The sequence below is a fragment of the Carassius auratus genome, unplaced genomic scaffold (genome assembly GCF_003368295.1).
Source record: "Carassius auratus strain Wakin unplaced genomic scaffold, ASM336829v1 scaf_tig00214324, whole genome shotgun sequence".
NCBI classification, from domain to species: domain Eukaryota; kingdom Metazoa; phylum Chordata; class Actinopteri; order Cypriniformes; family Cyprinidae; genus Carassius; species Carassius auratus.
In genome coordinates, this window is record NW_020527615.1 from 43380 (window position 1) to 61420 (window position 18041).

Consider the following 18041-nt stretch of genomic DNA (forward strand, 5'->3'; position numbering starts at 1 on the left):
ACATATACCTTTTCATCCAACTGGTAAAGAAGGCAATAATATTTCACCTCCACAGATCCAAAAGAAATCTGCTATTAATAATGATTGATCTTCATAAATTTCTGTTGGAGGTAAGGCTATAGTTGGACTTTCACATTTTTCAGGTGCTATCTTACTTCCTTTAGTTGTTCTGAATGCTAAAAGTTCTGGAGCTCTAGAAGGAACTCCTGATTTCCAAGAATTTTTCTTATCTATATACAGTACCAATTAATAGCACATCTTCCTTTGAATTTACCCACATCTTGGGTTCCTTTTGGTTTATGGAAACACTCATATTCTTGTTTATAATCTATGCTATACCATTTTGGAATCTCTACTTTTTGTTTTTAAATTTTTATATTTTGACCTATATCTGAATACTGACACCAGGATCCCCAGAGTGGTCTAAAGAAATAATCTGTTAATTTAGGATTTCCTAAAAATCCAAGGCATTCAGCAATACAATATGGCCTGGTAAAATCTGTTAAATGACAAAAGTTTCTCCCAAATTGGGCACATTTTTGGTAGTCATATGGATTTGGTATGGCTATTACTTTGTTTAACGGAGATTTGGAGCACAGCAAGCAATTTTCTTTTCCTGTTTCTTTAGCTGTAAAGGCTGCCCATTTATACCATTCATTATTTTGGGCTGTATCCCATAATGCATCAATTTGACTAACGTCTTCATCACCTTGAACATCATAATCAATGTTGATGATTTTTGATTATCATTTGTTCTGTTGAGTTGATCACATTGTCACTTTTGTTCAAAGGTTGTAAAGTCAATTGAAGGGAAGTCAGGTTGCTTTCTATCGGTTGAGTCTGAGTCTGCATTATGAGATGCATTAGGCATAGGATGGTCTTCAGACATGTTGTCAGACTTATTCTCTGTCCTCTCCAGTTTGTCTGACAGGAGGAAAGAGCTCTTGACAGTTTGCACTTCATCATGTGTCTCTGATTCTTCCTCATTGCTCTCTCCTGCATTGTCTGGTTGTCTGTTTTCCTTTCTTTCTGCCTTTCCTGTGGGAACTCTAGTACAGTGGTTTAGATGATACCAGGTTGTGCTTCCCTCCACTTGGACTGCTGTTGGAGTAGCTCTCACCAAAGTGTAGGGTCCTTCTCTCCTGGGCTCATTCCATTTTCTCTGGAATACCCTCAGATAAACTTGGTCCCCTGGAACAACTGGACGGGCAATCTCCGATTCCTCACTGGGCTCTTTTCTTTTTTCCTGTAAATAGATAGCTTTATGTATGGCAGTTAGTTTCTTCATATAAGAGCAAAGTTCCATTTGTAATTGTTCTAGAGGCGGTCCTTTATAGGAACCTCTACAATATGGCACAGGCATGGGTCGACCCGTAAGCATTTCATGCGGTGTTAAGTGCGTGTTCCTGTTAGATTGCATGCGATAGCTCATTAGTGCGAACGGTAGTCAGGCCCGTCATGACAAGGCAGGCAAACCAAGCAATTGCTTGGGGCCCCGAGCTGGCCTGGGGCCCCAAGACAACGACTGGTTAAGAATAAAATGAACGACACTGTGAGAGCGCCCCTTTGATCGTCAATGCAGTAACTTGTAATGACACTGTTATCGGGATCCCCCTCAAGGGGGCCCCTCTCAGTAGTCACTGACAGCAGCCAGCCAACCATGTGATCTCTGCTTTTTTTTTTCGAACGGAAGGAATATGGTTACTGTAATATGGTTTTTAACGGGATAAGGAATACGCAGATCAGAAATCGCATACTGCAAGGAGTCAGCGGTGTTTTGATTTGAGGTCGGGGGCAAACTTAAAGAGAACGTCATGGCATTTGTCCATTGCAAGATAAAGCTTGTATACCACAACTAGGACCCTATGATTTCCGCGATGCAGAAAACACGGAGGGAATCGCGGAATCCAGTCATAAAAACGGAATTTACAGTTTAACGCAGAATGACACGTAATTTGCCAAATTTTGAATGAATTAATTAAAAATAGGTATTTGCACTTACATCAAATCACGATATGGACGAATATCTGTAAATATTAACCCGAATCCTGTATGTTCTGCGTGTCTCTGTTAATGAATGGAACAGAAGTGCGACTTCATTCTTTAAACACATGGAAGCGCTTAATTTTCAATAATTAAAAGATAAATTAATGTTTGGTGTTTAATGTTTAATGGGCATCTCAGAAAATGCTTTATTTAAAACCCCAACTGAATGGCACTTAAATGCACTTAATTCATCTGTCAACATTATTGTCATTGTTCAAAGTACAAGTACAGACAGAGAAACAATGGGTAATAATTAAATGTTTATTTGTGATGTATGCATTGCATTCTATGCATTTAAAAAATAAAAATATTTTTTTTTCTAAAAAAGGAAACTTAGTTGTTCATTTTAAGACACCCAGAAGTCTTATTTTCTCTTGCATAATTAATATTGCACTTTAATTAAGCAAAAACCCATTTTATCCGATTACTCAATTAATCGATGGAATTTTTGGTAGAATACTCGATTACTAAAATATTCGATAGCTACAGCCCTAGATAAAAGTGGCATAGCAAATAGCATGCTATACTATTCCACCGTGATAATCTATTTACCAAATGGGGGTTAGGAAAACCACACAATAAATTCTGTGCATCAAACATTAGCTTGGGATGTTTTTAAGCATAGGTAGTGAAAGCAGCTGCCTGCATCCCTTCCCTTATAATATCAAAATATGGAAATGCTAACGTATCTTTAAGTTTTCGGTAAACTTTATAATAAGTAAAAATACTGTTTGCTAACAGTTAAATGACAATTAACTAAAGATTAATGAACTTATCAATTTACCATCTATTAACGATTGTTATTATAAAGGGTCTTCCATCTAACTTAGTTAGCAACTATGGTTTTGGGAAACACACCCCTGAGCTGTTAATAGTGACCTCTTTCAATATGCTAACAGTGAAATGGTAAAACGTACTTCACAGGTAATTTCAGATTTTTGTTTCAATTATTTTCCCAGCTACACCATCAGCTTCATCCTCAGCATCAACGGATGCATCACTTCTCAGTGCTGATGTTTCCTCTATTTAGCACAAGGTACCATAAGCTCTACAATTATAGCTGATATCCTCATTATTATTAGAAGAAAAAAAAACAGTGCAAATCACTATTGGATTCCCACCAAACAATTTTTTTCAAGCAGTATTTGCACTGTAAACCTTTCTTTTTATTTATATAATGTGTGGGTGAACTTAAACTATATGGCTATGCTGTGGTTCCTGTAGGCTTTGCATGCGTGCTGGGGGTTGGGGGGCCTCTATGTCCATTTTGCTTGGGGCCCCCAAATTCCTTCAAACGGCCCTGGCGGTATTGCATCAATCCAATTAAGTTTAGTACTTTCACATATTTTGTTTATTTTGGCCTTGATAACTCCATTAACCCTCTCCACTAACCCTTGTGACTATAGGTCTATAAACGCATCCTAGTCTCTGTTTTATTCTTAATTGTTGCAACACTTGTTTCACAGTTTTTTGTATGAATGCTGACCCATTATCTGAACTTATTTCTGATGGAATTCCAAATCTAGGAATTACCTCTCTTGTTAGAAATTTAATTACTGTTCCTGCTCCTAGATCTGCGGATGGTACCGCCTCCACCCATCTGCTAAACCTGTCTATGATAACAAGCATCCTATTGTCTTTGCCAATTTTCCAGACAAGGGGAGATGTGAAGCATATTTCAAATTAATGCACGTTAAATTTGCCCCCGTATCTACCAAAAATGGAAATGGTTCTCCCTCTATTTTAATCTGCATAATAGGCTCTTGATCAGCTTTTGTTGTTAAAATTGGAAGCTGACTCTCCCCGTTAGGATTCTCTGGGCACCCCTAATAGCCTGGATTGGGACCTCCCCAAGGGTTTACTGGGCCCTGCACTGGACCCTGAGTAGGCTGTTGCCAGCTCATCTCCCTTCCACCATGAGGTTGCTGTGGCCATTGCTGAGTTGGACAGTCAGCTTTGATGTGCCCAGGCTGTTCACAGCCCCAGCACAATGGTGGATGCCTGTCTCTGCCTCTGCCTCTTTGCTGTAAGGGGTTTTTTCTCCATCCCATTTGTCCTGGCTGTTGAGTATAAACATTTATTATGGCCACAGAGTTTAAGTGTTCATTTGGAGGGACTGCTGTAAGTGGGCTTGACTGAATAGTAGGTTGTAGAGCAATTACTGGAGGCATTATAGTCATTTGTTCTGCTGTTGCATTTGTTACTGAAGCTTGAATATTTTTCTTATTTTTCTTTGTGAGTTCTTCAAGCTGTAATTGAGTTAGTTTACGTTGTAACTCTTTCTCTTGACTTTCAAGTTTTAGTTAATTTTTTCTTTGTTGTTCCACTGCATGAGACACATGGTCACAAAACTCTTTGTGTGTTTTAGAAGTTAAACCGACCACATCCTCCAGCTTGCTTTTTACTGCTGGCGGCATAGCATCAATCACAGCTTGTCTAAACAATGTTGACATTAATGGGTCTCCCTCGGGATCCCCCTCAGTTTCTTGTTTACACCTTTTCAGTTGTTTCTGCACATAAGTGGTTGGATTCTCTGAGTCTCCTATCTCTTCTCCTTTCAGTGATTTAGGATTCAGTCTGATAGGATACTCCGCACGCAATGCCTGCCATACTGCTGGGCGGAATGCATCAAAAACAATCCCATCCATATTGTGAGAGTTCACTGCTCTGTTTAGAGTCGTTGTAAGAAGAATTTCATCCATTTTTGTTCCTCCAATAATTTTAGCCAGCAGTGCTTTAACATCTCCCACTGACAATAGCTTTCCCATTGTTTCCTCTTCAAACATTCTAATCCATTTCCCCGCCCCTCATGAATACCAGGAAGCCCCTCGAGGTCCTGTGAAGCCCAGGGGACATACTGTCCCTGCTCACCCTTGATTAAAATTGGGAGCTGTGCGGCCAGTGGTCTAAGTGTCCCTTTATCTCTGCCCTGTTCCCATTTACCGTTATCAAATAACTCCTCTGCCTGATTCTCCTCCTCACTACCATAGAACAACTTACTCTTTCCTCTTTCCAACTTATTTACCTCTCTAATATTTTCCCTGATTCTCTAATTTTCTCTTCCATTTCTTCTTTCAAAGCTTGTACTTGTGCTACAATATCTCTATCTTTCCTCATCTTTCTTTCTAATCTTTCCTCAAACCAGGTTTTATCTTCCTGATTAGCTTTCATTTTTTCTAATGCTGTACATGCTTGCCTGTAACAATCCAGTTGCAAACTTTCTGCACTTTCCTTTCTGGGTTGCCTCTGTGTTTTTACAGCTGGCTTCTCTTTATCATCCATCTCTAACTGCCCTTCTAACTCTAGTTCTCCTGTTACCTCCACTGTTCCCTTGAGTATTGGGAACTCTCCTTGTACTGGCAGATAGGGGGGAGGCTCTGAAAATAACTTTTCTTTTCTCATGTTATCTTTCTCTTCCCCCTTCAGGACTTTCCTGGCCTTTTTTATACTCTTCAACATATCCTCACCTTCTTTTTTAAACAGAGCAATTACTTTCTCTTTTTCCCTCTTTGTTTCTCTTTTTTCTCTTTTCATACTGATGCTTTTAGTTTTATAGTTTTTTATCAGAGTTTCCATTTCCTCACACAATGCTACATCAAATGTCCCTTCCTTTGGCCATTTTGTCATCATATTTTTTGTTCTCTTCTGCCATTTTTTTTGAGATTTTGTTCATTTGCTCTTTACACAGTGGATATTTTAATCCAATTATTTCCACTGGTGTGGCTGCCATATCTTTATTTATATTATTACCACCAAAAATCAACTTTTTAGTTTTATAGTCACTTGGTTACAATCTCTTCTTTTCCTTTCACTTAATTTAACTATTTTTTACCCATTTCACCCAACTTTTTATTCTTTACTATGTGTCATACCTTTTTGAATTTAGTTTTTTATTTTATCTCATGCTTTACACTTTTTTTATTTATATTATTATTTGACTGTCTTTATTTTATTATCACTTTTTAGATATCTATTTCTAACAATAATTCTTTATTTTTATTTTTTACTTCTTTTTCCTTTTTTGTCCACCCATGTAATACAACTTTAATGTGGAAACTTCCTCCCTTGCTCTCACTCCCACTGCACTGGGTTCTTTATTGAGCCAGAGTGCTTATTCTTGCATACTTTTTCCCTTTATCTAAGGGATAATCAGTAATTAATTGTCCTTTTATTATCAAGGGTCATCATACATTCATCCCTCTCAAGTGGATCTGAGTCGAGTCCAATTCTAGACCAGGTCACACCGAAGTGACGGTCCAGGAACGGTGCTCAACCCTTACCCACCCAATACGGAATTTATTTGTTCATACATTCATCATCGTTCACACATTCATTCGTCCGGACACAGTTACATCCACACAACAAAACACAGCTCTTCCTAGAGCTCGCTCTTCCTAGAGCTCGCTCTTCCTAGAGCGTCCTTAAGGGCCCACCTATTCTGACATTCAAGAATTTTCACTTTATACTTTCTCAAAGCGGTATCCGTGGGGCTTTTCCTCGCGATTCCTTAACTAATCTGCTTATCCGTTTATCACTGTCCTTCCTAGGTCCAGCTCTCCAATAAACACAGACCATTGCATACAATGTCTTTCTGCCTACACCATCTTTGTTTTAAATCAAGGTTACCTTCCAAGGCTTTCCTATTAATAAACTAAATATGTGCATGTTATTTCTTCTGGAGTAAAACCCCTTTTTCAATTTAGATTTCCAAATTTAGAAAAATAATAGGATGAGTAGATTTTAAGTGTCCTTACCACTCAGAACTGACCTCAACCAACACAAACTAATTTTATAAGCAAAAATGCTTACCTTATTTTATGGTGGCCACCCGGTTGTGTTGATCATCGGTCAGCTCAAAAGCGGTTGTCCACTCTGCTACTCTTATCCAGTCCCATCTGGGGTGCCAAATCTGTGGTGTCTTTTGCCGGTTCTCCGAAGAATCAAACTCAGTCAGGGATTTTTCTCTCAGAAGAAAAGACTTTATTTTCAGCAAAACAAAGCCGAGAGCTCCTTGCAAGGAGATCTCTGAAATGTTATCTGATATCTCCTTATATACACTATATGGGGCGGTTCCTTATAGTCAAACTTTTCCTTTCGACTACACTTTTCATACATCCCTAGAGAGGAGAGGCCCTCTGCTTGATTTATTCTAAACACAGGCCCTGGATGTATGTCTGACCATGTGTTTCTCATCAGTTTTGTACATTCCAAGCCGTAGGCAACTTTCTATTAGATTTTAGACCTATAAGATTTTAATAGAATAATAACTAGCAGCAAAAATGGCTAGATTCACATTGATTATATACTTTAATTGATTAATTAAAACCTTACTAATAAAAATCTTGCACAACTGGAAATCCTCACAGATACCATTTATCTCTAAGAAAGAATGATTGTGAGGATACCACCTTTTCCAGTATCTTGGATAGAAAAGGGAGATTTGAGATCGGTCTGTAATTTGGGGTCAAGTGTTTTTTTTTTTTTTTTTAAATGAGAGGCTTAATGACAGCCATGTATATGTACACTTGTTTGTACAGTGCTTGTACATGCTTGGCCCCTTAATATATAATAAACTTGGTTTCAAATAATAATATCAATGAAAGTGTTTAATACATTGCTGGCACATCACTAATATGTTTATACCATGTTTTAAGTTGGAAGGATGTTTTATCATCACTAGCATGTTTTAACATGTTGCTATCAGGTTTTAGCATTTTTACAGCATGCCTTAGCAAGTCACCAGCAGTACATTCCTAGTAAATTTTAGCACATCACAAATTTTACACAAACCACACTGATAGTTACAACCAAACATAACACCAAGTATAGGATTCTGAATCACATTTCAGCAAGGGCCTGGTTACGCTGCAATAGCTGTGGGAGACATGAATTCTGCTCTCTACCAGAAAATTCTATATGAGAATGTCTGGTCTTCAGTCTATAAGCTAAAGCTCTCACATATATATATATATATATATATATAATATTATTATTATTATTATTTTTTTTTTTTTCACATCAACCTGATTTCTCTGTTTAGGTTGTGGACATTCCTGAGGAGCTCATTGAAAGTCATGACCTCACAGTTGACTTTATTCTAACTCCAACAAGAATCATCAATACTGATTGCACACACCCCAAACCACAAGGCATCATTTGGTCAAAGGTATCTATATCTACATTGTCTTAAAATTATGTGAAATATACAGTGGGGAAAACATTTATGTGATCCCCTACTGATTTTGTAAGTTTCCCCACTTACAAAGAAATTAAAGGTCTGTAATTGTTTACGGTAGCTTAATTTTACATAGAGACAATAGAGACAGAATATCAACCAAAAAATAAAATAAAAAAAAGGTCTGAAATTGATTTGCATTTCAGTCATTGAAATAAGTATTTGATCCTCTACCAACCAGCAAGAATTTTGGCTCCCACAGACTGGTTATGTGCATTTGTGGAACACAGATTATTCCTGCCACTTTAAGAAGTTATCCTAATGCCAGATTATTAGGTGTATAAAACACCTGTCCTCACAATCTGTATCTTCCATTCCAACCTCTTCTGCCACCATGGGCAAGACCAAATAGCTGTTAAAGGATGTCAGAGACAACATTGTAGAGCTGCACAAGGCTTTAAAAAAAAAAAAAAAAAAAAGTGACGTGACATTCTGCCAAGTATGGTGACCCATACTCAGAATTTGTGCTCTGCATTTAACCCATCCGAAGTGCACACACACAGAGCAGTGAACACACACACACATGCTGCGGCGCCCGGGGAGCAGGTGGGGGTTCGATGCCTTGCTCAAGGGCACCTAAGTCGTGGTATTGAGGGTGGAGAGAGCACTGTACATGCACTGCCCCCACCCACAGTTCCTGCTGGCCCGAGACTCGAACTCACAACCTTTCGATTGGGAGTCCGATTCTCTAACCACTAGGCCACGACTTCCCCAAATGGACTAAAAAACAATCAGCAATGAACTTGGTGAGGAGGAGATAACTGTGGGCTGGATTATTTGGAAATGGAAGAAATACAAAACAACCATCAGTCAGCCTGGGTGTGAAGCAAGGTCTTGCCTCATGGGGTAAGGATGATAATGAAAGGTGAGTAATCAGCCCCAAACTACACAGGAATAGCTTGTTAACGATTAAAAGACAGTTGGGACCACAGTCAAGTCACTTTTATTTATATAGTGCTTTAAACAAAATAAATTGCTTCAAAGCAACTAAACAACATTATGAAAACTGTGTGTCAATAATACAAAATGATAGATTAAAGGCAGTTCATCATTGAATTCAGTGATGTCATCTCTGTTCAGTTTAAATTGTGTCTGTGCATTTATATGCAATCAAGTCAATGATATCGCTGTAGATGAAGTGACCCCAACTAAGCAAGCCAGAGGCGAGGGCGGCAAGGAACCGAAACTCCATCGGTGACAGAATGGAGAAAAAAACCTTGGGAGAAACCAGGCTCAGTTGGGGGGGCCAGTTCTCCTCTGACCAGACGAAACCAGCAGTTCAGTTCCAGGCTGCACAAAAGTCAGATTGTGCAGAAGAATAATCTGTTTCCTGTGGTCTTGTCCTGGTGCTTCTCTGAGACAAGGTCTTTACAGGGGATCTGTATCTGGGGCTCTAGTTCTCCTGGTCTCCGCTGTCTTTCAGGGCAATAGAGGTCCTTTGTAGTTGCTGATCCACCATCTGGTCTGGATACATACTGGATCCGGGTGACTGCAGTGACCCTCTGATCTGGATACAGACTGGATCTGGTGGCTACGGTGACCTCGGAATAAGAGAGAAACAGACAAATGCCGTAGATGCCATTCTTCTAATGATGTAGCAAGCACGTAGGGTGTTATGGGAAGTGTTCCCGGTTCCGGTTTACCTAATTAATGCAGCCTAAAAATCCTTTAACTGTTTGGGATATTAAAAGCATATTAGTATGTTATGTGTAAACCAGGTTAAAGAGATGGGTCTTTAATCTAGATTTAAACTGCAAGAGTGTGTCTGCCTCCCGAACAATGTTAGGTAGGTTATTCCAGAGTTTAGGCACCAAATAGGAAAAGGATCTGCTGCCCGCAGTTGATTTTGATACTCTATGCAAAAGAATGTTGTGGTCAATTGTGTCAAACGCAGCACTAAGATCCAATAAAACTAATAGAGAGATACACCCACGATCAGATGATAATAGCAGATCATTTGTAACTCTAAGGAGAGCAGTCTCAGTACTATGATATGGTCTAAATCCTGACTGGAAATCCTGACATATACCATTTTTGTCTAAGAAGGAATATAATTGTGAGGATACCACCTTTTCTAGTATCTTGGACAGAAAAGGGAGATTCGAAATTGGTCTATAATTAACTAGTTCTTTGGGGTCAAGTTGTGTTTTTTTGATAAGAGGCTTAATAAAAGCCAGTTTGAAGGTTTTGGGGACACATCCTAATGACAATGAGGATTTTATAATAGTCAGAAGAGGATCTATGACTTCTGGAAGCACATCTTTTAGGAGCTTAGATGGTATAGGGTCTAACATACATGTTGTTGGTTTAGATGATTTAACAAGTTTATACAATTCTTCCTCTCCTATAGTAGAGAATGAGTGGAACTGTTCCTCAGGGGGTCTATAGTGCACTGTCTGATGCGATACTGTAGCTGACGGCTGAATGGTTGCAATTTTATCTCTAATAGTATCGATTTTAGAAGTAGTTCATAAAGTCATTTTTAACACATATGCAGGTCATCGATTCATGGGTTAAATTCAGCCTGGCGCCAGTCTGGCTGGACTTAAATTATTTTACGATACCCGTGCGAGCCTCAAAGGAGAAATGAAAACCCCCAACCAAATTCCTGAACACAAAAAGAAACCTTTCTTAGAAGTTCCTTACTTTCATCATTTTATTAATATGTATTTTAAATATGTTTATGGATTGCATAAAATGGTTAATCCTTGTTATATGAAGAGTATAAGTTGCTAGCTTATACTTTAGGAAATGTCTCTCCTCACTTTTACGACCACCCTGGACAACAGGACAGGAGAGAAGCCAAATCACTGGTTTCTTTTCCCAATGCATTCTAAACCATTACCTTTTTGTTTTTATGTTTTCTAAATGTATTACGTATTTCTTTTTGGTACATTAGATGTTTCCCATATAAATTGGGACTATCTGCAGTGTTATCATGTGTTAATCAAATCTTTAAATGTGTGTAATTCTGCATTTAAATGTAACTTCATGTTTTGATCATTTATATATATATATATATATATATATATATATATATATATATATATATATATATATATATATATATATATATACTGTTTGGTGTTTTTGTAATCGTCATGCTTTGACAGACCAATTTATCTAGAGCAAAGTAATGAAAAATGTATTTAATCTGGAATTACGAACTTGCTAGAATATCCCTGATGAAATCGGACAAGCCCTAAATCACTAGGGAGTTGTTTCCACAGAGACAAAGAAACTTTTCCCCCGCTTCTGATCGCGGACGTTCATTGGCTGCTTACGCAAAAAGAGGCGTGAACCATCCCAAGCCATAAGAACCGACCGGACAAGATCCGCTTCTCTTCTCTTCTTCTCGTTCTTGGTTCTCGGATACGCTGCTCTCATGTGCAACCCTCGGCGCCGCCTTGGACCGCGCTCATTTCGCCGTCCCCCTCAGCACAGGGACTGAGGAAAGGAAAGCCATTTTCATGGCTCCTTTGGAAGATTTCGTTTTTGTTGTTTGTTTTCTTTTCTTTACTAAGTTTATTCAACTATTCACCTCTCCACACAAGGAAGACGAATTCTGGAACATTGTTTGTTGAACCTTTCCGCCTCTGGCACACGCACGCTGTTTTTAAAAGGACCAGCGCACAAAGCGTCACAAAAAGACCACGCTCACGCACGATGGGCCATGCAAGTATCACTTTTCTATGGAGATTTAAATGCTGCATTAAAGTGTTGCTATGATCTGATTGTTGTTGGCTTCCAAAAAGGTTACTGACTGATTTTCATACCTGAGCTCATTCTGTGATCTCTCTCGCTTTCTCCATTTTCTCTCTCTCTCTCTCTCTCTCTCTCTCTCTCTCTCTCGCTCGCTCGCTCTTTCTCTCTCTCTCTCTCTCTCTCTCTCTTTTATTTGGATTCCGTTATGTCTTGTATAAAGGTTACTGTCTGTATTGTCGTACGCATATTTACTCTGTGTGATGTGTATTTTCGATGTATCACTAGTTGAATTATTAAAAACCCTATATTCATGATTGGCTTGGACTCCACCCCTCTTACATTACGAGTCACTGAGATGGTTGATCTTTAGCTACAAGCTTTAAATTTAGAAACTAAATTTATCATAAGGATAGGATAATGTTTTCATGGCCAGAGAATATTTTTCCTTGAATTATAAGGAGTGATAACTTTGTTGAAAATTGATAGGTCAATCTGGTTTGCTGGACAAACCACTGTTTGATTTACAGTAATTTACAGTAAGAGATATCACAATAATTGATATGAAGAATGGAATATTGACATTAATGATGCCCTGTAATTAGTTATTGGTATAGACAATTGAGCTATTTTTCATAATCAATAAAATTAAATGTAACTGTCATCTGAGATATATATTAATCATATTCCTGATTAATTATTCAAATTCCCTATATATCATTTGATTTGAATTACTATGTAAAACTCATTGTTGTTACGTTTTGGTGGAGATAACGCGGGCATTTCAAACGTCGATTTGTGAGCAATCAATCTGTGTATATGGTTTTTAATAATTTCTGCATGTGCGCTATGAAATTATGTAACGTTACTTGTGAGATAAGTCGCAAGACGCGAACTTACTCCTAACTGACTGAGGCAAAAAGTTAGGTATTTATAGAAACTTAACAGTATAGTCACTGTTATTTTTAATGAAAGTAAACTGCAGTATAATGTTAAAAGTATCCTGTTAAGAAAGACCAAAATCTTTTTACAGTGAGAACATTTTAATATGAATAATTAAAAGATAAAGAAATCTTTTATTAGTTGCAACATGTAAATCTGAACATGAGCGATGTTCCTCTGATTCAGTTAAAAAGGCCTTGCTTATAAAATATCGTTATTGAATTTGTGGTGAACCACATGATATTCAAAAAAATAAAATAAATAAACGATAAAAACTCCTGGTCTAAAATTGGCTTAGCTACCCGATTTTTAAACCTAAAACATTTAAATCATAAGTGCTATTTTGATAAATGTCTATTGGAGTCAACAGATGGAAAATTCCTGTTTTGTTACATTTGTTTTGGAAGTGAACGGATCCTTCCTTCACCCTATGTTTAATATGTATAATGTATAAACTTTCTGTTTGTTACTTGTGATTTTTGATGCAGAAAATCAGCCTGACAAACGATCAGATAATTTCTAAGTCATATTGAAATTGTAATTCCGCTATCTAAACACCAGAGGGAATTTGTGGTTCAGAAATTTCAGGTTACGCCCTGCTTTCTGATTCCAGCTTGCATGGGTGCAAAGTCGCCATCCTGTGGCCGTTTCAGATAATGCGTTCTGATTGCTAATTTCTAATCTCCTGTGATGTATTTGAATTAGATGTTTAAATTCTCGATAATTATTTGCATTTACAGCTTTGCTCCTGCGAATATTATTACAGGGAAACAAAATAATTTTCCCTGCCTTTGACTGTTTACATTTACTTTGAGTTTGGTTCAAACATGATTTGAATTAAAATGTAATTGTTTAATAGTGGAAATCTAGATGTTTCAGGTCAACTACTGATTGACCCACTTAGAAGGTAAGCCATCTAGTGGCAGTCTCCTGTTAAATCGACTAACAGACCTCTGTCTTTTCCATTCTGTTTTGAATTGCATGTCCACTTTTACCCTTTTTGATTAATCTCACCCTGTTTAATTAATTTCATAATTATTGTAGCAGAAATGAGTCGAACTAGACAAATCAAAGAGTCTATCAGAGCTGTGTGCATTGAAACGAGAGCCGAACTCCTCAGGAAGTCATAAATCAGTTCTAGTGCCACAAGAACCAAGCAAGATGACCAACCAACCAACTTGTTCACACAACAGCTTTCAACATTAACACCAATAGAACAATTATTGACAATTTTAATTCGAAGAAGAGATTGTCAAATTTATTGTTCGTGATTGAAATGCAACGCTGGACATCACATGTAAACCCAGGAGATCAAGTTAAATACTTGCCTTGACTTCCCCCCAGCCAGCAGAACCAGACTGAAATTCCTAAGGGGGAAGGGCTTTAAACCTTTGTCTCCACAGAAAAGTCCCTTTGCCAGAGAATGGCAAAGAAACTGCTTTTTATAAATTATATATGGACCAGAAAGAACTCAAAAAGACTTATAAATGAATCGTTCCATTGCTTAACTCCATATTCATTTATGTGTAACCCGCACATTTGACTATCATGTATAATCACTTATTGTGTATGTCTTTTGATAACTATAGGATACATAGTCATGTCTAGTATTGATATAATCGAATTTTCTTGCTTGATGTTGTCCTGACAATCATTTATTTGTAAAATATATCATAATCATGTTATAGGAATCATGTCCAAAATTAGACCCTGTGAGGCAAGAACCACATGCTTGGTAAGATAAAAAAATGATTTATGATACCCAGACCCAAGACCATATCTGATTGGTCAAGGCAACATTTGAGGGGTGGCCAACAAGGAAGTTTAAATACTTTGGACCCCATGAAATTTTGCTTTTAGTTCTAGCATTGCTTGTGCTATCAGTCATGCCTTGCTTTTAGTCTGCTTTTAGTCCCTAGCTGCTGCTATTAGCCATGTCGGCTTTTAGTTCCAGCCTTGCTCGTGCTATCAGTCATGCCTGCTCTTAGCTTTTAGCTTGTAGCTTTGCTACCTAGCTTTAGCTTGTAGCATCTAGCCATGCGGTTAGTCATCATGGTTCTTTGAGCGCGTTTCCAGCGTGCCTGCCTGCTGCTACTATGTCACGATGAGAAGGAACACAACCTAGTCTCGTCAAACTTTATTTCTTTTCTTTTCCGTTTGAGAGTTTCATGTTCTGAGTTAAGTTTTGTAACGTCGAGTCTCCGACGCCTGACCTCGGATGCCGGTTCAACTTCGACCAGCGCACACGACTCTGCACTTTCAGCCAACGCCCAACAACCACGGGCTTCCCAAGACGTCACTTCACTACTGAACTTCCAGCCAATCAGCGACACCGGGATACCCCTTTCAACGGGAGTCCCTTTCACAGGAAACGAAGGCAACGTATCCCCAGATATTTTTTGTGCTGGTGTATCTAATATAATTTTAGTCACATTGAGGAACTCAATGCAAGGGCTAATTACGTGATTGATGGTTGTTCATGTCTATGCAATTAAACGTATTGCTGTAAACTCGGAATTCCATATTTCCATTCTCTTAAACTCATATTTTCCTAACTTTCGATCTTCCTGCAACTTGTGCGAATGTGTGAGTGCGTGCGTTTATGTGTTAGATTAGTTTATATGTCTTAGATTTATCTAATAAAGCCTTATTCATATTGAAAAGAGACGTATCTTGTGTTTTGTGCTTACAAGTTAATGTCTTAAACTGCCGATCTTGTTACTATGCTAATTGATAGTGTTTTCACTATAGTTTGGATATTAGTATCTAGCGCAGATTTGATGTTAAACGGCTCGTTCACTGAACCGCAGGCGTGTCTCCGTGAACAGCCGTGAAACAGTGATTCTGTTCAAATTCCCTTTAAAATCTTAAATGATTCCCTTTGAGCTAAATTGACCTGTTTCCCTTACATTATTAATGATAACTAACAAGCTATCATGGGTTATTTTAGGATATTATTCCGATTTTCCTTTTAATTCTTACATGCTTATTTTAAATGTTGATTTAAACCAGTTTTTAATTTTTAATTTGAATTAAGTTTTCTGCTCAGCAGGTTAAAGACAGAGAAGCAGTACTCCAGATAGCCCACTCACCTGTTGGCCCTATCTTAAAACCTAGCAGTAGGCTTAGGCCTCCTTATTCTCACTAACACATTGTGTTTCTATTGTTGTTGTCTCATTTCAAGTGTTGTGTTTCACTTTGATCTTTTTCTATCCCCTGTTCTGTTGTGATTTGTTTCTTTCATTTCACATAGAGACAGTAACTTGTGAGCCACCAACACAAAGTTAAATTGTAGAGCCAACCAGCAGCCGGTGTCATCACACGACCCGCTAGGCTACTGCCTGTCAAATCTCCATTTCAGGTCCTTCATTGACCCAAGTTAATTGGCTACTTAACTGTCTGACTGTTTGCATCAGTTAGCCCCAATATTCTCATAAACGGCACAGCCCGTATGAATATAGCTCGTTAAACGTAGAACGAACTTGAATTGGTCTTTTTGTGTGTGTGTGCTGTGCTTCTCTCACCGACAGAGAGTCAGGATGTTCCAGGCATCCAGTCCAGCAGTCCACAGGGGCCACCTCTCGACATGGTTAAAGCAGTGACGACCCCCTTCCTGCCCAAAGACGCCAGTAACCTGCAGCACCCAGAGCAACTAGACACCGAGCTAGATGAACTGATGGCACGCGATCCAAACCAAAGCGACTACTACAAAGAACTCGCCAGGATCTTCGGAAGCCTAGTTCACATTCTCGTCGCCCAGGCACGGCTCAGTGAACGGAGCAACATCGCGGAGGAGGCCTGGCAGGACCAGGCCCCAACCCAGAGTCATCTTGATCAGCTCCTCCTCGAGACCCAGAACCAGCGCGAGAAAGAGGACGACATAGATCTTCGCAAGATCTTCGCCTTGACACAGATCAAAGAGAACAGCTGGAGAGAGAAGCCAGAAAAGAACTCAACAAAAAACTCCAGCAAGGTGACGCTCTCCTAAAAAGAGCAGAGACTGAACTGAAAGAAAGAGACTATAAAACCTGGGCCTGCAAAACACACTTGCAAGCGGCCCGAGCTAAATTCAACAAGCTTATTCTGCAGAGAGACAAGCTCCAAGATGAACGTGACACTGTTCACACAGAACTGAGACAATCTCACAGATTACAGAGTGGCTGGATCGGAGAAACGCACACCACAAAGCTTCTCCCGGCCCGCCACTCCAACCCTTTCAGCCAAGAACCCAGAGCTGAAAAAGGGGGTGTAAGCTCACAGCTCAAGAAATCACCAGCCAGCTTAGAAGAACATCTGTCAACAACGGAGGGGAGAGAACCCTTCCAGAGAACGCATGTCACCAAACCCTGCACTGCTCACAGAGAACTTCACAAGCTAGCCAGAAGCATTTCTACATTCAATCCAGATCCTGCAGGAGGACATGACGTTCATGCTTCTTTACAAGCCATTGACTTTCATTTGCAAACTGTCGCCAACGTGACAGAGGTGAACACATTGTACCTGTTAAAAATCACGTCCAGCCGTGATGTGCATTGTTTTCTGGATCGTCAACCAGAGACTGTCAAAGTGTACTACCAGCAACTGCTACAGACTTTGATTCTTGAATTCTCTGATCCAAACTCAGACCATGGGCTCCTTATTGCTATGGACCTCAAACAGGGCCGATTTGAAAACCCACAGAATTTCTGTAGTCAGCTATGAAAAGCCTACTTCCGAGCATGCAACGAACCAGGTATGGAACAGGATGTCAACTTAAAAACTCTGTTCCTCCTAAACCTACATGCCAGTTGGAGTTTTCATCTCAGAGTCCCAGCGTGTCCACGTAACAGGACTACACAAGAGTTACGGAACTTAGCCCACAAAGCTTGCACCAAGCAAAAGACTATTTGTGAAAAGACTGTGAAAAACCCCAAAGTCTCTGTCTCTGAGCACTGCTTGGAGTTAACCCTGAGCCCACATGAGAAAAACACAATGCAGCCACGTCTGAGACAGCAGAGATCCTGAGGGTGCTGAAAGATCTTCTTCACATGAAAACTCACAAGGAAGATGAGCCAAGCACCCAGAACACTGCCCGTCATCTACAGACCACAGAGCTAACTGTCACAGCACAAAGTGA

The 18041-nt window shown here is 39.1% G+C and overlaps 1 protein-coding gene across 1 annotated transcript in view; it reads left to right on the plus strand.

Moving 5' to 3' along the window:
- The window catches only part of mthfsd (methenyltetrahydrofolate synthetase domain containing), a gene marked incomplete at its 5' end in the record, with an annotated part of 71342 nt that overhangs the window by 30531 nt on the left and 22770 nt on the right, over window positions 1-18041 (plus strand). The window contains 1 exon segment of the mRNA XM_026257460.1: window positions 8087-8212. Coding sequence (XP_026113245.1) covers window positions 8087-8212 — 126 coding nt within the window.